Raw genomic sequence first — 22,764 nt, 5'->3', positions numbered from 1 at the left:
TTTTACACCTGGATAAATTTGCTTTGACATAACATATAGAAAATGTATTTTGATAAGCAAAAAAAAATAAGATTTTACTTACCGATAAATCTATTTCTCGGAGTCCGTAGTGGATGCTGGGGTTCCTGAAAGGACCATGGGGAATAGCGGCTCCGCAGGAGACAGGGCACAAAAAGTAAAGCTTTTTCCGATCAGGTGGTGTGCACTGGCTCCTCCCCCTATGACCCTCCTCCAGACTCCAGTTAGGTACTGTGCCCGGACGAGCGTACACAATAAGGGAGGATTTTGAATCCCGGGTAAGACTCATACCAGCCACACCAATCACACCGTACAACTTGTGATCTAAACCCAGTTAACAGTATGATAACAGCGGAGCCTCTGAAAGATGGCTTCCTACAACAATAACCCGAATAAGTTAACAATAACTATGTACAATTTATGCAGATAATCCGCACTTGGGATGGGCGCCCAGCATCCACTACGGACTCCGAGAAATAGATTTATCGGTAAGTAAAATCTTATTTTCTCTATCGTCCTAGTGGATGCTGGGGTTCCTGAAAGGACCATGGGGATTATACCAAAGCTCCCAAACGGGCGGGAGAGTGCGGATGACTCTGCAGCACCGAATGAGAGAACTCCAGGTCCTCCTTAGCCAGAGTATCAAATTTGTAAAATTTTACAAACGTGTTCTCCCCTGACCACGTAGCTGCTCGGCAAAGTTGTAATGCCGAGACCCCTCGGGCAGCCGCCCAAGATGAGCCCACCTTCCTTGTGGAGTGGGCCTTTACAGATTTAGGCTGTGGCAGGCCTGCCACAGAATGTGCCAGTTGGATTGTGCTACAGATCCAACGAGCAATCGTCTGCTTAGACGCAGGAGCACCCATCTTGTTGGGTGCATACAATATAAACAACGAGTCAGATTTTCTGACTCCAGCTGTTCTTGCAATATATATTTTTAATGCTCTGACAACGTCCAGTAACTTGGAGTCCTCCAAGTCACTTGTAGCCGCAGGCACTACAATAGGCTGGTTCAGATGAAATGCTGACACCACCTTAGGGAGAAAATGCGGACGAGTCCGCAGTTCTGCCCTGTCCGAATGGAAAATCAGATATGGGCTTTTGTAAGATAAAGCTGCCAATTCTGACACTCTCCTGGCAGAAGCCAGGGCTAGAAGCATGGTCACTTTCCAAGTGAGATATTTCAAATCCACCTTATTTAGTGGTTCAAACCAATGAGATTTTAGAAAATCCAAAACTACATTGAGATCCCACGGTGCCACTGGAGGCACCACAGGGGGCTGTATATGCAGCACTCCCTTAACAAAGGTCTGGACTTCAGGGACTGAAGCCAATTTTTTTTGAAAGAAAATCGACAGGGCCGAAATTTGAACCTTAATAGATCCCAATTTGAGACCCATAGACAATCCTGATTGCAGGAAATGTAGGAATCGACCCAGTTGAAATTCCTCCGTCGGAGCACTCCGATCTTCGCACCACGCAACATATTTTCGCCAAATTCGGTGATAATGTTGCACGGTTACTTCTTTCCTTGCTTTAATCAAAGTAGGAATGACTTCTTCCGGCATGCCTTTTTCCATTAGGATCCGGCGTTCAACCGCCATGCCGTCAAACGCAGCCGCGGTAAGTCTTGAAACAGACAGGGACCCTGCTGAAGTAAGTCCCTCCTTAGAGGTAGAGGCCACGGATCTTCCGTGATCATCTCTTGAAGTTCCGGGTACCAAGTCCTTCTTGGCCAATCCGGAACCACTAGTATCGTTCTTACGCCTCTTTGCCGTATAATTCTCAATACTTTTGGTATGAGAGGCAGAGGAGGAAACGCATACACCGACTGGTACACCCAAGGCGTTACCAGCGCGTCCACAGCTATTGCCTGCGGATCTCTTGACCTGGCGCAATACCTGTCCAGTTTTTTGTTGAGGCGAGACGCCATCATGTCCACCATTGGTCTTTCCCAACGGGTTACCAGCATGTGGAAGACTTCTGGATGAAGTCCCCACTCTCCCGGGTGAAGATCGTGTCTGCTGAGGAAGTCTGCTTCCCAGTTGTCCACTCCCGGGATGAACACTGCTGACAGTGCTATCACATGATTCTCTGCCCAGCGAAGAATCCTTGCAGCTTCTGCCATTGCACTCCTGCTTCTTGTGCCGCCCTGTCTGTTCACATGGGCGACTGCCGTGATGTTGTCCGACTGGATCAACACCAGTTTTCCCTGAAGCAGAGGTTCTGCCTGGCTTAGAGCATTGTATATTGCTCTTAGTTCCAGAATGTTTATGTGAAGAGACGTTTCCAGGCTCGTCCATACTCCCTGGAAGTTTCTTCCTTGTGTGACTGCTCCCCAGCCTCTCAGGCTGGCGTCCGTGGTCACCAGGATCCAATCCTGTATGCCGAATCTGCGGCCCTCCAATAGATGAGGACTCTGCAACCACCACAGAAGAGACACCCTTGTCCTTGGAGACAGGGTTATCCGTAGGTGCATCTGAAGATGCGACCCTGACCATTTGTCCAACAGATCCCTTTGGAAAATTCTTGCGTGGAATCTGCCGAATGGAATTGCTTCGTAAGAAGCCACCATTTTTCCCAGGACTCTTGTGCATTGATGTACAGACACCTTTCCTGGTTTTAGGAGGTTCCTGACAAGCTCGGATAACTCCTTGGCTTTTTCCTCCGGGAGAAAAACCTTTTTCTGAACCGTGTCCAGAATCATCCCTAGGAACAGCAGACGAGTTGTCGGCATTAACTGGGATTTTGGAATATTCAGAATCCACCCGTGCTGTTTTAGCACTTCTTGAGACAGTGCTAATCCCATCTCCAGCTGTTCTCTGGACCTCGCCCTTATTAGGAGATCGTCCAAGTATGGGATAATTAATACGCCTTTTCTTCGAAGAAGAATCATCATCTCGGCCATTACCTTTGTAAAGATCCGAGGTGCCGTGGACAATCCGAACGGCAGCGTCTGAAACTGATAGTGACAGTTTTGTACAACGAACCTGAGGTACCCCTGGTGTGAGGGGTAAATTGGAACGTGGAGATACGCATCCTTGATGTCCAAGGATACCATAAAGTCCCCCTCTTCCAGGTTCGCTATCACTGCTCTGAGTGACTCCATTTTGAACTTGAACTTCTTTATGTACAGGTTCAAGGACTTCAGATTTAGAATAGGCCTTACCGAGCCATCCGGCTTCGGTACCACAAAAAGAGTGGAATAATACCCCTTCCCTTGTTGTAGAAGAGGTACCTTGACTATCACCTGCTGAGAGTACAGCTTGTGAATGGCTTCCAAAACCGTCTCCCTTTCGGAGGGGGACGTTGGTAAAGCAGACTTCAGGAAACGGCGAGGTGGATCCGTCTCTAATTCCAACCTGTACCCTTGAGATATTATCTGCAGGATCCAGGGATCTACCTGCGAGTGAGCCCACTGCGCGCTGTAATTTTTGAGACGACCGCCCACCGTCCCCGAGTCCGCTTGAGAAGCCCCAGCGTCATGCTGAGGCTTTTGTAGAAGCCGGGGAGGGCTTCTGTTCCTGGGAAGGAGCTGCGTGTTGCTGTCTCTTCCCTCGACCTTTGCCTCGTGGCAGATATGAATAGCCCTTTGCTCTCTTATTTTTAAAGGAACGAAAGGGCTGCGGTTGAAAAGTCGGTGCCTTTTTCTGTGGGGGAGTGACTTGAGGTAGAAAGGTGGATTTCCCGGCTGTAGCCGTGGCCACCAAATCTGATAGACCGACTCCAAATAACTCCTCCCCTTTATACGGCAAAACTTCCATATGCCGTTTTGAATCCGCATCGCCTGTCCACTGTCGCGTCCATAAAGCTCTTCTGGCCGAAATGGACATAGCACTTACCCGTGATGCCAGTGTGCAGATATCCCTCTGTGCATCACGCATATAAAGAAATGCATCCTTTATTTGTTCTAACGACAGTAAAATATTGTCCCTGTCCAGGGTATCAATATTTTCAATCAGGGACTCTGACCAAACTACCCCAGCACTGCCCATCCAGGCAGTCGCTACAGCTGGTCGTAGTATAACACCTGCATGTGTGTATATACTTTTTTGGATATTTTCCATCCTCCTATCTGATGGATCTTTAAGTGCGGCCGTCTCAGGAGAGGGTAACGCCACTTGTTTCGATAAGCGTGTTAGCGCCTTGTCCACCCTAGGAGGTGTTTCCCAGCGCTCCCTAACCTCTGGCGGGAAAGGGTATAATGCCAATAATTTCTTTGAAATTATCAGCTTTTTATCAGGGGCAACCCACGCTTCATTACACACGTCATTTAATTCTTCTGATTCAGGAAAAACTATAGGTAGTTTTTTCATACCCCACATAATACCCTGTTTAGTGGTACCTGTAGTATCAGCTAAATGTAACGCCTCCTTCATTGCCAAAATCATATAACGTGTGGCCCTACTGGAAAATACGGTTGATTCGTCACCGTCACCACTGGAGTCATCGCCTGTGTCTGGGTCTGTGTCGACCGACTGAGGCAAAAGGCGTTTCACAGCCCCTGACGGTGTTTGAGTCGCCTGGACAGGCACTAATTGATTGTCCGGCCGCCTCATGTCGTCAAACGACTGCTTTAGCGTGTTGACACTATCCCGTAGTTCCATAAATAAAGGCATCCATTCCGGTGTCGACTCCCTAGGGGGTGACATCCTCATATTTGGCAATTGCTCCGCCTCCACACCAATATCGTCCTCATACATGTCGACACACACGTACCGACACACAGCAGACACACAGGGAATGCTCCTAACGAAGACAGGACCCACTAGCCCTTTGGGGAGACAGAGGGAGAGTTTGCCAGCACACACCAAAAGCGCTATATATATATCAGGGATAGCCTTATACTAAGTGCTCCCTTATAGCTGCTTTGTTATATCAAAATATCGCCATAAATGTGCCCCCCCCTCTCTGTTTTACCCTGTTTCTGTAGTGCAGTGCAGGGGAGAGACTTGGGAGCCGTCCTGACCAGCGGAGCTGTGAGAGGAAATGGCGCCGTGTGCTGAGGAGATAGGCCCCGCCCCTTTTCTGGCGGGCTCGTCTCCCGCTATTTAGAAAAATTAGGCAGGGGTTAAATATCTCCATATAGCCTCTAGGGCTATATGTGAGGTATTTTTAGCCTTTATAGGTAATCATTTTGCCTCCCAGGGCGCCCCCCTCCCAGCGCCCTGCACCCTCAGTGACTGCCGTGTGAAGTGTGCTGAGAGGAAAATGGCGCACAGCTGCAGTGCTGTGCGCTACCTTTTGAAGACTGCAGGAGTCTTCAGCCGCCGATTCTGGACCTCTTCTGTCTTCAGCATCTGCAAGGGGGCCGGCGGCGTGGCTCCGGTGACCATCCAGGCTGTACCTGTGATCGTCCCTCTGGAGCTTGATGTCCAGTAGCAAAGAAGCCAATCCATCCTGCACGCAGGTGAGTTGACTCCTTCTCCCCTCAGTCCCTCGCTGCAGTGATCCTGTTGCCAGCAGGAATCACTGTAAAATAAAAAACCTAGCTAAACTTTTTCTAAGCAGCTCTTTAGGAGAGCCACCTAGATTGCACCCTTCTCGGCCGGGCACAAAAATCTAACTGGAGTCTGGAGGAGGGTCATAGGGGGAGGAGCCAGTGCACACCACCTGATCGGAAAAAGCTTTACTTTTTGTGCCCTGTCTCCTGCGGAGCCGCTATTCCCCATGGTCCTTTCAGGAACCCCAGCATCCACTAGGACGATAGAGAAAAACTATTTCTTGCTGAAAACCCCCCAACATCCTTACTGTACCTCTTTACCATGTTCTCCTCCCCATCACAGCCAGCTAGAAAGGACATATTCTTCATGAATTTATGGTTACATGACAACAAAGTATACAGTTGCCTAGATAAAGTCAGTGGGTCAATTTACCCACTGGCTCATTTTACCACACTCTCCCCTTTGTTATTTTATTAGCTTAGTACCTAGAAAAAATGGTTAGGTAGTAAAACCATACTTGAAATACAAAAAAGGATTCATTTAAATACTTTTGAATGCATTTTCATTTTAACCTATAGGTTTTTTTTAAACCTATATTTAAAGCAGTATTTTATTAAAAAAGCAACACCAACCTAGTTTTGTCTTTTTAAAAACTGTAATTTTCAGCTAAAAAAATGAAATCTTATTACACCATAATTAGTTTTCTAGATATTCAGAAAGATTATTATGTCCGACTACGACTGGCCTGCAATCATATTTCCAAATTAAACATACCTTGCATCCAGGGCCGGACTGCCCATGTGGCACTTCTGGCAAATGCCAGAAGGGCCGATGGGCTGGTGGTCCAGAAAAAGACACTTTACAAGGGATAAACCCCCTGCAAAAAACCAGGTTCTCTGTACCCGTCAATTATCCCAATCAGTGATCATATATCACGACATACATTTAATTTTATAAAATGTAAACAATTTTATTGTATACATATAGATATAAAGCATGCAACAGAGTTCTATCTTGTGGAGGACCCCAATATGACCAGTGAATTGAGGTGGTTGGTCATTGAAGGGATCAGATTTATATTAGAGCACAATTATTTTCTATTTGATCGTCAGTATTATTTACAAGTAAAGGGGACCGCAATGGGGACCAGGTTTGCCCCGAGTTTTGCCAACCTCCTTATGGGTCGCTTTGAGGAGCGGCACATTTGGGGCGGTGGTCTCAGGGCAAGCCTGGTCCTCTACGGACGTTTCAGTGATGACTTATTTTTCATTTGGGAAGGTAGTATGGAATCAGCAGAACTTTTTGTGAATAGTTTAAATTGTAATGATTTTGGTTTAAAATTCACTGGACACTTCCATCGAACTCAGATGAATTTTCTGGACATAGCATTAAATGTAGTGGATGATAAAATAATAACAGAAACGTATGTGAAAGAAGTAGATCAAAGCAGATATCTTCACCATAAGAGTAGCCACCTTCAAAGGTGGAGAGATAATATACCAAAAGGTAAATTTCTTCGTATAAAGAGGAACTGTTCCATTGAGGAAACAAATTTAATCCATATACGGGTCCTTTTTGGTACAAGAATATCCTAAACGTATATTGGATCAAGCTATTAGAGAAGTGGAGGATACTGAACGAGATAGTTTATTGGACAATACTCGGTTGAGAGAAAAAAAGAAAAAAGAAATAGGGAATGATAGGACTTTGACGTTTGTAACTAAATACAATACGAGTGCGTACGAAATTAAGAAAATAATCAAACAGAATTCTTCCATATTAAAATTAGATGAAACCTTGAATACCAGTGTGAGATTGAGTGAACAGGTTATTTTTAGAAAATCAGATAATTTAAAAATTACATTGGCACCTAGTTTTTTTGATAAATGAAAAAAGAATAAGCAATTACAGGAAGGGGGTAAGATGATTCAGACCTGGCTACCTACATTACCTGTAGGATTTCATAGGTGCGGACGGATGGGATGTGCTACTTGTGTTCATACGAACAATAGAAAAACTTTACAGATTGTTTCCTCTGTATCCGGGGAGGTATATAGGATAAAGTGTTTCTTGAATTGCAAGTCCACATTCGTAGTTTACATCTTACAGTGTGGTTGTGGGCTGCAATACGTGGGGCGTACCACTAGGGCACTCCATGTTAGGTTTATGGAGCATAAACGGAGTATAGAAAAGAAGTTGGGGAATACTTACCTGTATCGTCATATTCGGGAGTGTGAAAAAGGAAAAATTACAAATATTAGGATCACTGCAATTGAACAAGTTGCAGAGACCAATAGGGGGGGGAGATAGGTTCAAACGATTGTGTAGGAAGGAGGCATTCTGGATTTTTAGTTTTAAGACCCTGATCCCATATGGTTTGAATGATACAGTGAAGCTAAATAATTTTTAAGGATTAGTAATGCTGTGAAGTGCTGTGAAGGAACTTATGAATTTGTTTCCCTGTGCAGCGGAAACATTGGAAATTAAAGTTATGTATTGGAATATATAATTTTTATTGGTGGGATGGTATATGCATATAGTTTTAGGATGTGAAATCATGTATATGCATATTTGTATGTATATGCAAATTCTATATGCATATATATATTATGTGTATATACTTTTTAAATATCTGTATCACTTTTTAAATGAAACTTTTTTTGATTACTGTGTTTTGATATATGGCGCTACACACCCATATATGGAGGTAAATAGGTATAAGAATTATATAAAGGCCATATATGTCGAGTTTGGGCCAAGTGTTGGTGGATTTACATTTTCCTAATTGCAGGGGTATAACTGCTTTTGATTATGATTAAGATGTGTGTGTGTGGCGCTGTAGTTACAATATGGATTCTAGTAACATTATGTGAGGCTCTTTTTTTTATAAAGTATAACATCAGTATGTCCGCCAAGGGTGTACAAAGAAGGCCGCCGAGGGCGGACAAAGATGGCTGTTAAACTATTCTGAGAACTGATTATTATGTCCGCCGAGGGCAGACAAAGATGGCTGCTGATATCCAGGAAGAGGCCTGTATTTGTTTGTGAAAACGAGGCTTGGTCATAATCGTCAAAATGGACGCTGTAGGAGATATAAGGGAGGAATCCAAAATGAGGCTTGAAGCGCACAAGTCAGTGCGCATGCGCAAAACCGCGCGGGAAATTGAAACTCAGAGTGCTGGTGTAACACGGTCATATGAACTGAGGAAGCCGCTGAGGGAGTGTTAAGGCGGAAAAACGTGTTTTCTAGGGACCGTGTGAAAGACGATCACATTCTTGACTGGTATTGTGCTGTGGATAAGATCCGTCCAGTGTATGTGCAATACGGGCAAACACCAGCAGAGGGAGCCTGAACACTGAGACAATACATCAGGATACTAGAAGGAACTCCACTCTACCTGCATTATAGGTATACTATTATTATTATTATTACATTTAATTTATAGGGCGCCACAAGTGTTTCGCAGCGCCGTACAAAGGACAGTACAGGGAGACAAAACTTAGCATAACAGTAAATAAATAACAAAAATGGTGTGCAGGTAACAAAGAGCAACACAATTCTCAAAACATAATACAGCTTAGATGTAAGTAGCGAAGGAGTAATCATTGTACTACTTGGGGCTGGCGGCCATAGATAGAGATGAGCCTTTACCAGCAGGAGAAAAAGCAGGTAAAGATGGTCGCTGAGTGAAATGTGTCAAGAAGAGGGCTTTGACAAGAGGAAAGAGGGCCCTGCTCTGAAGAGCTAACAATCTAGTGGGGAGGGGCAACAGACAGATGACATGAGGTGCAAGCAAGCAGGAGGAAGCCTGATGGTGGTATGCGAGCAAAGCAGAGATGTCCAAGGCATGGGGCAGGGGGATGGAGGAGCAGCCTAAGGACTAGGTTATGCATTGGAGGGGTACGTTTTGATAAATAGGTGGGTTTTCAATGCCCGTTTGAAGCTTTGCAAGGTTGGGGAGAGTCTAATGGAGCAGGAGCCTGATTAATAACATAAAGCACTATAATACCTTGGAGGTGAAGTGATATTAATGATATGTGATAATCACCAACTATTTATATATTTTCTTCTTTTATATGTGTGTGCACACATATAACTCAGCACTCTGAGTGATCTGGAACTTTTTTTTAGAAATGTAAAGTTCAACCAACAAGCCTCTAGATATATAATCCATTTAAGTTTGGAATCAGCCATATATGTGGGAATCAAGTAAATAAGTCCCACAAAATTCATTGGGAATTGTATATATGCAGAATTGGACATTTTCAGTGGACTGATGTTAATTTGAATTGTATTTATAAAGGAATAATACTAAGCCTTCAGGGAACTGAATTGTGTGTGGAATATGTGTTATTAACATTTTTAATACATGCTGCAGCATTCTTTATATCTATATGTATACAATAAAATTGTTTAAATTTTATCAAATTAAATGTATGTCGTGATATATGATCACTGATTGGGATAATTGACGGGTACAGCGCTCCTGGTTTTTTGCAGGGGATTTATCCCTTGTAAAGTGTCTTTTTCTGGTTAACTATATAAGGAATTCAATTATCCTTATGACTGGGAGCAGCAGTATCTGTTAGTTTATAACTAGGAATCTCCATTTTTTCGGCATATACTGACACCCTTTTGCATGCACAGGGGCTTTCACAATTTCAAGTGGGATATCCTGTGGATACAATTTGTATAACTGGGCTGGTGGTCCAGTCCGGTTCATAGAGAGCCGGGAAGGCTGCGCTCAGCGCAGCTCCCGGCTCTCTGGTTTTTCCTCCGCTGCCGCCACCAGACGTGTCCTGTTGCTAGGCAATATGGGGGCGTGCCACGAGTCCACGCCCCCTGACTCATGACACGTCCCCATTTGCAGTGTCTGCGCGCCCCCTTTCATGTGCGCACGTATGCCAGGGTCAGACGGAGTCCACAGTCCATCCCTGCCTGCATCAAAAATTGTTTACTAGGTAATTATAATAAGAAAAAACTACATGGCAGCTGAAGAACATTCATAATGGCTCCAAGTCTCATTCAGCAGTTTTCTGCTTTCACATCAGAGCCACCCAAAAGAACAACTAAAAAAATAAAGCCAGTAGTGTGGCTCAGTAACTACAACAGTTTTACATGATTGATGACAGTTTTGTTTCTTTTTACATATGGCCTAATGCAAGGGATACAAGAGGTACTGCAGGTATCTCCTGAGTTAACTTTGATCTCTCTGTCTCCTCCAGCTCTCACAGTGCCAATCAGCATCTCCCTTACATTTTATAAAATGTACTTGACAAAGGTTTCCTTCAAAACTGATTGGTTGTCCTGGTCAACTTCTCCAATGGTCCTTTTCACCACCCTTTTCATGAATAGACCCCTTAACCACATGCCTGGCATGGTCACATCAGATGGGACCACACCAGCAAGTGTTTTATCTGACCTGGAAGCGCAGGATGCGACCAGTCAGATAAACAGTGTTAGCAGCGACAGGGAAAGGAAACTTCCCTCTGCTGCTTCTCCCCCATTGTTTGCCCTGCTGCCGATCACTGCTGATCGGTCATCACAGCAGGACCCCCCACCCAGTGGCTGCAGACAATGGCAGTCACTGGAAAAGGGTAAACTGACCTCCCCAAGCCACCCCCAGTGTACCTGGCAGCTGTCTTCGGGGTAAAAAGTAAACGCTGCGATGGTTGCCGATGTTCCAATGTTACCAGATTCCCGACCGATGTTCCGATGTTTCAGAAAATTCATTCAATATTTTTATTTTTATTTTAACTAAAATCATTTTGGATAAAGTTAAATTCATGTTCTTCACCTAATTCACTCATTAAAAAAAAATGACAATTTCGGAGCGCTTTTTGTGAAAAAAATCATCAGTTAAGTGGTTAATCTCTACCTCACAAGGCAGACAGCACTCACTTCATGTTGCTTAGCTGTTGTGGTGAAAAATCTCTTACACGTTGGCTGGCGGCTGTGGACATAGCAGCAAATGAAGTAATAAGAGAATCTGGAGATGCAGTTTTTAATTTTGAGAAGGATAAAGATGTTATTATTAGGGTGTGCAGTCCAGACCCCCACCCTCCTACCCCCTTTAAACATGCTACCACAACGAAAACATGGCAACTGCCAGCTGCATGTTTACATGTTCAGTCTGTAAAGATTAGCGAATCATTATATGGTAAACACCGGCAATCTGCACAATTGCTCATACAGCCATCCATTCCTCTGATCAATCTAGGTAAAAACAATAACAAAACAAGCCCCATGCACTTTCAGGAAAAGTACAGCTCTGATAAGGGTGACAGTAGGAATTGGCTGGAGTCACAGCATGGATCTCATTTACAGCAGCCAATTTACTTTTCAGTCTATGAGCATACAATATGTAATGGGCTGCCTCTTTACATTATAAAACGCAAAAATCCTTGAATGACTTTAAGCTATTGGAAGAAATGACAGAGACCCAGAGAACAAAGATTTACTCATCCCATGCATATATCCAATGTAAATAGAGAGAAAGAGCAAGTTCATTTTAAAATAAATAATTTGTATTAGGACCCTTTACTTCATTCCCAACTCCAGAAATAGAACAGGTGTCAAAAAAGCAATGCAATAGTGGAAAACATTATAGCATACAGTAGGTCACTGAATTAGGAACAGCTCTATCTAAGGCACACACTTGTGTCTGTAATTGCCAACACTTGTTATAATTTAACAGACACACTCACTATATTTCTTTAAAAATATACTGTGACTGTTGCGGAACGTAGACCAACGTTCGCCACCTCTTGAGTTTTACCCTTATACATGGACCGATGGGCAGGAAAATAGGATTTTAATACCTACCGGTAAATCCTTTTCTCTTAGTCCGTAGAGGATGCTGGGGACTCCGTAAGGATTATGGGGGTATAGACCACAGGAGACATGGGCACACTATAAGACTTTGAATGGGTGTGAACTGGCTCCTCCCTCTATGCCCCTACTCCAGACCTCAGTTAGAAAACTGTGCCCAGGGAGACGGACATTTCGAGGAAATAATTTATTGTTTAAACATGGTGAGTGTCATACCAGCTCACACCACGAATATACCGCAGAACGTGGCATTCAATAGAATACCAGCCAACGGCATGAAAAATACACAGCCACATGCTGAGAGAATATGTAACACAACCAGTGTGTCAACACAACCAATAATAAGACACCGCATGCCATGGCATGCACAACATCAGCAACAGCCTGACAGAAAAGAAACACCACAAGAGTGTAACCATAACCAATAACTGCAGATACAGTATGCACTGGGACGGGCGCCCAGAATCCTCTACGGACTAAGAGAAAAGGATTTACCGGTAAGTATTAAAATCCTATTTTCTCCTACGTCCTAGAGGATGCTGGGGACTCCGTAAGGACCATGGGGTTTATACCAAAGCTCCAGACCGGGCGGGAGAGTGCGGACGACTCTGCAGCACCGATTGAGCAACATGAGGACCCCATCAGCCAGGGTATCAAACCTGTAGAGCTTAGCAAAAGTGTTTGAACCCGACCAAGTATCCGCTCGGCAAAGATGAATCGCCGAGACTCCTCGGGCATCCGCCCAAGAAAACCCACTTTCCATGTAGAATGGGTCACCACCGAATTCGGTAACGCCAATCCAGCCGTAGAACGTGCCCGCCGAATCAGATCACAGATCTAGCGTGTAACCGACCACAGAGATGCAGGCGCCCCAATCACGCTGGGAGCATACCGGACAAACAGAGCCTCTATCTCCGCAATTTAAGCCAAATTGGCAACATAAATATTCAAAACTCTGACTACATCGAGAGACCTTGAATCAGCTCAAATAACCACAGGCATCAAATAGGCTGGTTTCTGCTAAACACCTAAACCACTGTTGGCAGAACTATTATCTGAGTTCTCAATTTCGCTCTATCCACCTGGAAGATCAAACAGGGGCTCTTGTGAGACCCAGCCGCCACTTCCGACACACGCCTTGCGGATGCCAAAGCCAAAAGCATGACCACTCTCCAAGAGAGAAAATTTAACACAACCTTTCAGGAAGGTTCCAATCATTGTGACACAAGAAAACTCAACACCACATCAAGGTCCAACGGTGCCAATGGGGGCACAAATGGAGGTTGGATGTGCAGTGCTCCTTCCACGAAGGTCCGAACTTCCGGACAGGTCGCCAATTCTTTCTTGAAAGAAAATTTATAAGGCCAAAACCGCTCTTGAATGGAGCCTAACTTTAGGCCCGCACCCACACCTGCTTGCAAAGAATGGAGAAACACGACCCAACTGAAAGTCTTCCGTAGTAGCCTTCTTGGATTCACACCAAGACACATATTTTCTCCAAACACGGTGGTAAGGCTTTGCCGTTACTTCTGTTCTAGCCTGAAGAAAAGTGGAAATGACTTCACTGGAAACACCCTTTCTGGCTAGGATATGGCGTTCAACCGCCACGCCGCCAAACGCAGCCGCGGTAAGTCTTGATACATGCCCGGAGCTTGCTGTAACCGTTCCTCACGTAGAGGAAGAGGCCAGGGATCCGCTATGAGTAAATCTTGAAGAACTGGATACCAAGCCTTCCATGTTCAAACCGGAACAATGAGGATCGCCTGAACCTTTGTTCGTCTTACTTTTATCACCTTCAGAAGAGTGAAAACGGAGGGGACACATAGACCGACTGAAAACACCCAAGGTGTCCCGAGGACGTCCACTGCTATAGCGTGAGTGTCCCTTGACCTGGAACAATATCCCTGAGATCTCTCGTGATGCGAGACATCAGTATGTCGAATTGAGGCACGCCTCAAAGACCTGTCGCTTCAGTGAAACTTCTCGATGACGACTGTATATCTCCCGGATGGAGATTGCATCTGCAGAGGAATCTATTTCTCTGTCGTTCACATCCGGACCGAAGACTGCTACTATAGCAGTTACCAGTCCTCTCACCCAGCGGAAAACTTTTACGGCATCTGCCATTGCCGCTTTACTCCATGTTCCGCCCTAGCGGCATACTTACAACCACAGCTGTCAAGTCGTCCGACAGAATTAACACAGCAGATCACAAAGCATATGTTCATTGAAAATAGCTCTTTATTCAAGAAAGCTTGACCTTTTCTTCTAGAAATACCTCCCTTGCAAGGACTGCTCCCCAGTCTCGGAGATCTGCATGCACGGACACCAGGATCTCATCCTGGATTCGAACCTTCTTCCCTCTAGGAGGTGAGAACTGAGCAGACACCACAGGAGCGATATCCTGGCCATTAGGATTATATTCTGGCGCATGTGCAGGTGAGACCCGGACCACAATTCCAACTGGCCCCGTGAAAACCACTCTGGCATTTGACCTGATCACAGAAAAGCCTCTTAGGCCGCACCATCTTCTTCATCAACGGAACATATTGATGGATTGTCACTGCAAATCTGATCCGACTCTGGATCCTCAGATCTCTTACCACAGGAAAGCACAGAACCTCAATAGTTCAGTATCTACTCTGATACCCACCTCCGACATCTGCGTCGTTGGGAACAACAGCCATTCCCTGTGTTGAAGAACAGTCAGAGAGAAACAACGATTTGCACCACTTGTTTCTTGACCTCGCCCTAAGCAGGAGAGTGTCTCAGTACAGAATAACAGTGGCTCTTACTATTGAAAGAAACCCATCATACTGCCATCACTCCGGTGAAATGGCAAAGACAATCCTGGATATCAACCCAGGTAAGCCAAAAGCGGAGAAAAACTAATTTAACCCCTTTTCCACCTTTACGTGCTGGAGTTCCCTTCGCAAGTAGAAATCTTTGATTCTTTTTTTTTTTATATAGGGACAGCAGGACAATGTCCTGAACCTGACGCAACTTTGGAATGGCGTCGCGAACTATCTCCCCTTCCAGAGGGGAATCGCTAAGATCTATTCTAAAATCAGTGAGGGGAATCATCTGTAACCTCCAGCATGTCCCCCTTTGGATTCTATTAGTAACTCACAGGTCCAAGTCCATTCCCGGACTGACTGAAGAATAGCAGATGAGTTCCCACCGGAGTGGGCTCCAGCCAGATAGACCCACATGCGGTGGATGTGGTAGAACAGAAAACAACACCCGCTTCTGCGAACCTAACAAGACTGCAGAACTCTTACCTTTTCACCTTCCACAGTCTGCACCGAAAAGGAAAAAAGAAGGGTATCAAACCGGTTAAAATGACTGCATCCCACAACCGAATGCGTCACCAACCGTTGTGTGGGACTCTAACTCACGAAGTTAGACTTACCCGTGGTATCTGCCGAGATTGACTGAACAGAACTGAGGCCTCCCCAACAGCGGTACACCGTCCCAGGGAAACACTCCAGTATCTCCCAGATTCAGCCTCAGCATTTCTTCTGCAGTCGCACGGCAACCTGCCGCCATGTTATAGAGAAGAATCAACATAAGACACATCCCCTCTCTCTATAGGGTAATTCTATCGGATGCCTTTCCGAATACAAACACACCCCATGTGCAGGTAATGCAAATAACACCAAAGTAAAGAATAAAATCACTTCGCTTCCTGTGTACGATCCTTTGTGACAGAGCCCCGTGTCGACCAGGAATTGATTTTCACAGTATTCTATCCGCAGCAGGAAAAGAACAAACTTTCGGACTCCTTGAGAGGATCTGAGACCAACTCGTCACGGCCGACCTAGAGCTTAATCAACAGAGTGACCAGCACATGAGAAGGAATACTATTACTTCAGCATTCATGAATATACATAATGTAATACACAATATATCACATATATATAAGTGGATTGTCCGGACCCGTCAGGTCCCTAGTGACAGTAATGTGTTCTGAATTTGTATGACCATGTACTGACATGCCCCAGTTGTGGATCTACCAGGAACGTTATGGTCGACAGAAAACCTAGTATTCGTTGACAGCAGGGAATAGTAAGCAGGCAAAAAATAACATTCTTGGAACTCCGAGGGGTCTGAGGGAAGCATACATATATAATTTCAATAACACTCCCCCCACATATACCTATAATATATACAGGTATAAGGCAGTTACAGCGTGTTCATTTTCACCCAGTAATTACAGTTGATGCCGACAGGGCACCCACATACGACTGTGTCTCCCATACCATGTTTACTTTTACAAGCATACAACTACCGACCTGCTGATACTGCATCTCCGAATCAAGTACCAACAGGCGCCGGCGATGCCGACAGTGATCCCCACAGCTGCTTGTGACAGAACCCTCACACATGTCGACATATGTCGACTAAAAATTATAGTGGGTAATCTGACAGGAAAAACAGAGATACATGCACCACAACAATGATTATACGCCCATTATTGAAAATAGTGCTATATTTCTCTCCATATAGCACTAAAACACTGTGCCCCCCCCCCCCCTCGTTTGTACTGTATACATAGGCTTGGCAGGGACATGGAGGAAAATGGCACTGAATCTGTTGTGAGGGCTAAGCTCCGCCCCTTCCCGGCGCGCTTAAGCCCCGCTAAAATATGGGGGGAGTCCATATACAGCACTTACACCCTGTATATATATCGCTGCCCAGGGCGCCCCCCCTGCGCCCTGCACCCTCGTAAGCCGTTGGTGTGTGGGAGCAATGGCGCGCATTGTGACCGCTGCGTTACACTGGCAGGGGTATCGTACACGGTGCCCGGGCACCTAGTATGTCACTCTTGCCAGCTCAGTAACTTGCTGCCCAGGGCGCTCCCCCCCCCAGCGCCCTGCACCCTGTGAGTGCCGTTGGTGTGTGGGAGCATGGAGCGCAGCGCTACCGCTGCGGTTACCTCCGTTACTGAAGTCTTCTGCCATCACTGAAGTCTTCTTTTCTTCCAATACTCACCCGGCTTCTTTCTTCTGGCTTCGATGAGGGGGGTGACGGCGCGGCTCTGGGAACAAGCAGCTAGGCGAACCAAGTGATCGAACCCTCTGGAGCTAATGGTGTCCAGTAGCCTAAGAAGCAGAGCCTTTAACTAAGAAGAAGTAGGTCTGACTTCTCTCCCCTCAGTCCCTCGATGCAGGGAGCCTGTAGCCAGCAGGTCTCCCTGAAAATAAAAAACCTAACATAAAGTCTTTTAGAGAAACTCAGTAGAGCTCCCCTAGTGTGTGTCCAGTCTCTCTTGGGCATAAAGTCTAACTGAGGTCTGGAGGAGGGGCATAGAGGGAGGAGCCAGTTCACACCCATTCAAAGTCTTATAGTGTGCCCATGTCTCCTGCGGATCCCGTCTATACCCCCATGGTCCTTACGGAGTCCCCAGCATCCTCTAGGACGTAGGAGAAATGTTGTTTACTCTTCGTTCCTCTCTCTCTAGCCCTTTTGCTGGTGTTTATGTTTTACCTATTTGTCAATGCGCATTGTGTATTTTCACTTTGGGTATTGTTTTGTGGGCCTTCCCCACCCGCTCCCCTGTTTGCCCCGACACCCTGTACTCCCCTCTCTTCTTTATTATTCACCTGACTTTTATTTTCATTTTGTTTACTACTATAATTACATTTTGGTCTGTATAGGGCTCTTGTTGCCCTTTTTTCTGTGTTTTTTTAGATGACCATTTAAAATAAAGAATTCTAAATATATAAAGATTATATATATATATTTTTATATAAATATATATATATATATATATATATATATATAGTGACATGCAAATTGATTTTAACATTGCAACTTCTATTTATATAACATAGAAGTATAAGGATTAAGGACCCTATTCAGTAAGAGTTGCAGATTCTGATAAAACAAATAACTGCGATCGCATCGCTGAGGCAGGAATTAAGAATGACCCCCTGCAGATGCAACTAGGCTGCGTATACAGGCATCTGCCACCATTTTTTGGGTCACAGTGAGTGTGATTTCATGCGGCAGCCCTGAAAATGCTCCAAACCCACCCCCGTTTTTGCGACAATACACCGTAACGCCGCCATCCTGCCGCCCACCGCTGTCAATCACATTGCAGCCGTATCCTTCAAGAATGTGACCGCAATGTTTATAGTCACGCACGTGCACAGCAGCCGCTGCGCATGCGCAGTTTATAAAAATCGCTTGTTTGCGATTTTTGCTAAATTACGATCCTTACTGAATGAGGGCCTATATCTCAATTGTAAAGTGCTACAGAGTATGTTGGCAATATATAAATACATGCTTATAATGTGAATGATGATTCTACATGGATAACAAGTTGAACAAACTCAACACCATCATGCATGGATATTGGTTAGACCTTTAGGAAAGTCAAGTCAAAGAAGCTATGACAGAAAACGGTTAGTTAGTCAGTATACAGTATGTCAATAAAGCAATATACTGTATAGAAACAAATTCATTAGTTGGGAACAAAATAGATACAGTATACTGTAGGAACCTCGACATCGAGAGAAAACAGGATGTTATCAAAATACTAGTAGACGAAGTGGGTTAGTCACAAATATAGGGTATATATAAATATACTACCCATTATGTGACGAGCAGCATTTCTTCTTTTCAGAAACTTTGACATCTTCTCCTCTGACAGAAATACATAAATATTTAATGTGCAACTTAAAATTGTATAATATAAAATACATATGCTGAAATTCAGCCAATGACAGTAAATTGCATAACACCGAGAAGAGCATCAAAGCCCACAATTGTAACACATCTAGATATCTTGTCATACGTATATTGGTTAACTTAATATGTTTATTAAAGTGGAAATAAACCCCTCAAATAAATATATATATATATATATATATATATATATATATATATATAGTATGTGTATGTATGTATGTATGTATGTATGTATCTATCTATCCGTTAACTTAGCTCTTTTACTGTTCACTTATGAAATCAGTCAGATGCAGCTCATTAGTTGCTGCCAAATGTCTGAAATTGCTCTATGCTACAGCACAACTACCTTTTTCCTGTTTCTATGTTACAAATGCAAGATATATCAGATATATAAATATTGTGTATGTACAATATATATATATATATATATATATACATATACATACACATAAAAAAAATTTTTTTTGAGGAGCGCTCTCTTGCAATAGAACTGTTATAACCTTATGTACAAATACACCCAATGTATAAAAACTTTTTTTTTATTAAAAATAGAATAAAATATAAAAAAAAATATTTTCAGAAGCATTTTCTTAATACATCAAAAATATGTAAACAACTCAAGGGCTTGTAAGCCCAATTCACTTTCTGTTAATGTAATAAAGTGTTTCAACCAACATGTTTCGTCTATGGCGACTTCTTCAGGGGTGTCTTAAGGTGTGAAAGAGATGTCTTAATAACAGCATGCTTATACAATATAAAATAAAATAGACATTTACATATTGGATCAAAACGATCAATTAATCCATTGTAGAGGTCATATACAATTCACAATGACCCCATTCAAACATAATTAAAATATATTTAATTATTTTTACACACGTTTTAATTCAATAGTCTTTCCATACACTTATAAAGAACAGTTGGTTGATGAATGGTAGTCAGTTGAAAAACTCCACAATGAGTAATCCTTGATTTAATAATTCATATAAAAGAGTACTTACTAATTTTCAGGTAATTGAGTTTTCATATTTTGATGACAGAAATGATTTTCATTCTCAGATGAGAGTTTAGTAAATTACACCATACGTAAGAGCAAACTATTGTGCCTAATTAAAAAAAAAAAAAAAAAAATAGCAATATCCACAGAGTCCACAAATTCCATTTAAAAACAGATGCAAAAAACCGGAAACATAATAAAGCATTATTTGGGCGCAAAAAAGTGCAAATGCCTGCATAGGGTCGCCAATGATATGTATGTCATATTCAGGTCGACAGCCGTTTCAGTGCTGCGATGGCACCGAAACGGCTGTCAACCTGAATATGACAAACTGGAGACATGTAACAATTTCATTGGCCACCCTATGCAGGCATTTGCACTTTTTCGCTCCTATTATGCTTTATTCTGTTTCCGTTTTTTTGCATCTGTTTTTAAATGAAATCTGTGGATTCTGTGGATAGTAAAACCTTTTTTTTTTTGCATTGATTGGAGGTGCTGGTTCTTAGTTCTGGACTATATATATATATATATATCTATATATTTAAATTATATACTGTATAGTAATAAACTTGTTAAAGTACTTACTAAAAGTATATATAGGGAGTGGTCTCAATTGGATTTAAAAAAATAGGTGATTTAAATTTTATGGGGCTCCTGCAACATAGGTTAATTAGTAAACATTATGTTCATAATTTATTTTATTCATGGTTAATTTGAATATATCACATAAAAGAGACTTAAAGATTGAGGGACAAGAAATGTACTTACTATCAACATAGCTTATGACTGATAACTTTACCGGATTGTATTCAACTTAATACAGTAGTTATCTAATCATATATTGACCTATTGAAAGATTAGTATTTTCAATAAATTCTTTAGTCCAGATTAATACAACATAGAATAGAGGGGATAAGTAATATGCTTACCAGCAACAATCAATCACCTCTGTATGGTCTGAAGTCCAAATGCAGAGTGATTGATAGTCTCCCTATCTATTTAAACCCCTGAACAAGTTACGTCACTTCCTGTTTGGTAATAAACTTAAAGTATTTAAAACTCTTAGCAGTCATTTTAAATTCCTTGAGAGTAATGAACTCTGGTTAAAGCACTTTCAAATTCATCAGTGGTCAGTGGAATTAGATAAAACGGTTTTCGAAGTTTATTATTATTCAGTACATAATTTAAATGTGTGGGTATATATATATATATATATATATATATAAAACTCTGGATACGACCGGCACTCCTACAGCAGAAAGTAAATACCAGGGTGCCTTCCCGTGGTACTACAGGGCCCAGCAAACAAAAATAGCGTAAAGGGCGGCACTCCAATGGTTTTGGAAAAATAAACAGCTCACCAAGCCAGCTTCATTTCAATCAACGTTTCAGGTGTCTTTATTAGCACCTTTCGTCAGGATACAAAAATACAAAGTTACATACCTTAAATAGCACCAGCGTGTACAGCACGCCACGCTCCCCCTATTTCCGGCATCCGGCGCCGACGTCATGAGCGCCGTCCCCTACAATGACGTAGGGTGTGGGCGGATTAGTAGTCATGGCAACGGCCCGGGATTTGAACATATCACGTCCTATTTCCACAGGCAGTGCTGACCACGCCTCATGGGCGCGGCTGTTACCATAGCAGCATGCTAAACAACTCGACAATGCGCCCGGTTACCGGAGTAGGGAGCCCGTGGCAACCCCGTGTGAGAATACCGCTTGGTACAGCGGATCTCTCCCCATACAGAGTAAGAAGGGCTGAGAGACATTACAATCAGTCCAAAGCACTCTAAAGGGGATATCAACGTGAAAAAGCATCAACCCACACCTAATACCACCACCAAGAGGGACAGACAAAAGAGAACAGATAATATGGAGCAGAGTTCTATGTGGCTATAAAAATAGTAATAGAGCCATACCACAACGTACAGGATATAATATACATAGATGATTGCCTTTAAGGATATAAAGATATGCTCTCCATAAAACTGGAATCACTACTGTCAGAATGGAGCCAAAATGTTATAAACTAATTACTGGCCCACAACAAGTCCTGTGTACACAGTCGTTTAAAGACTAAGGACCTGATCATACAGGAAAGGACTTGTTTCAAAAGAATCTAATCCAGAAAGGCAAACCCACATAGTGAAAGGGTACATTGAAGCCAGACAGATCGTAAAACAATGCAGGTTAAATTAGACACACATGTCATAAGAAACAAAGGAGGGAAAGATTTTCATTCAGTCCCAATGGGGCAACAGTATTGAGCTCGAAGATCCAGCGTGCCTCCAACTGTAATAATTTCCTGTTCCGATCACCTCCTCTCGACATCGGGGGAACATGATCGATAAGCTTGTATCGGAGGGCAGCCATCGTATGTCGTGCCTCCCTAAAGTGTCTAGCAACGGGCTGTTCCATCTCCTTCCCTTCCAAGGCCTGCCTTATGGCTGATCTATGTTGCGCTGCCCGTTCCCTGAAAGTACAGGAGGTCTTGCCAACATAAGCAAGGCCGCAGGGACATTTGATGATATAGATCACAAATTTGGACGTGCAGGTCAAAACATGCTTGATGGGAATTTTCTTCCCTGAATGTGGGTGTAATAACACTGGACCTACTTCCAGATACCTGCAAGTAGTACAACCTAGACATTTGTATGAGCCAGGTTTCTTCGTTAGAAAGTGAGAGCGAAGTTCCATTTTCTCAGTGGTTGTGTCATTGTGCACCAACCAATCTTTCAAATTACGTCCCCTCCGATGACAATTCAGCACCCTAT

General features: G+C 43.4%; 1 protein-coding gene across 8 annotated transcripts in view; it reads right to left on the bottom strand.

The window, feature by feature from the left end:
* RPH3AL (rabphilin 3A like (without C2 domains)) overlaps positions 1-22,764 on the bottom strand; it is a 645,411-nt gene that overhangs the window by 3,839 nt on the left and 618,808 nt on the right. For 6 of the 8 annotated variants that reach the window (XM_063953881.1, XM_063953878.1, XM_063953877.1 and 3 more), the window contains 2 exons: positions 18,892-18,945; positions 11,341-11,416 (listed from right to left, as the gene is read on the bottom strand). The exons of 1 other annotated variant lie outside the window; for it this stretch is intronic. In XM_063953881.1, the coding sequence (XP_063809951.1) occupies positions 11,361-11,416; positions 18,892-18,945 (110 nt within the window). In that variant the 3' untranslated portion in view covers positions 11,341-11,360. Of the gene's footprint in view, positions 1-11,340; positions 11,417-18,891; positions 18,946-22,764 lie in introns of those variants that run through there. One more of the 8 variants, XM_063953883.1, reaches the window with a different exon arrangement.

Source organism: Pseudophryne corroboree, chromosome 2 (genome assembly GCF_028390025.1).
Source record: "Pseudophryne corroboree isolate aPseCor3 chromosome 2, aPseCor3.hap2, whole genome shotgun sequence".
NCBI classification, from domain to species: Eukaryota; Metazoa; Chordata; class Amphibia; order Anura; family Myobatrachidae; genus Pseudophryne; species Pseudophryne corroboree.
This window is presented reverse-complemented; position numbering and strand designations above follow the sequence as displayed.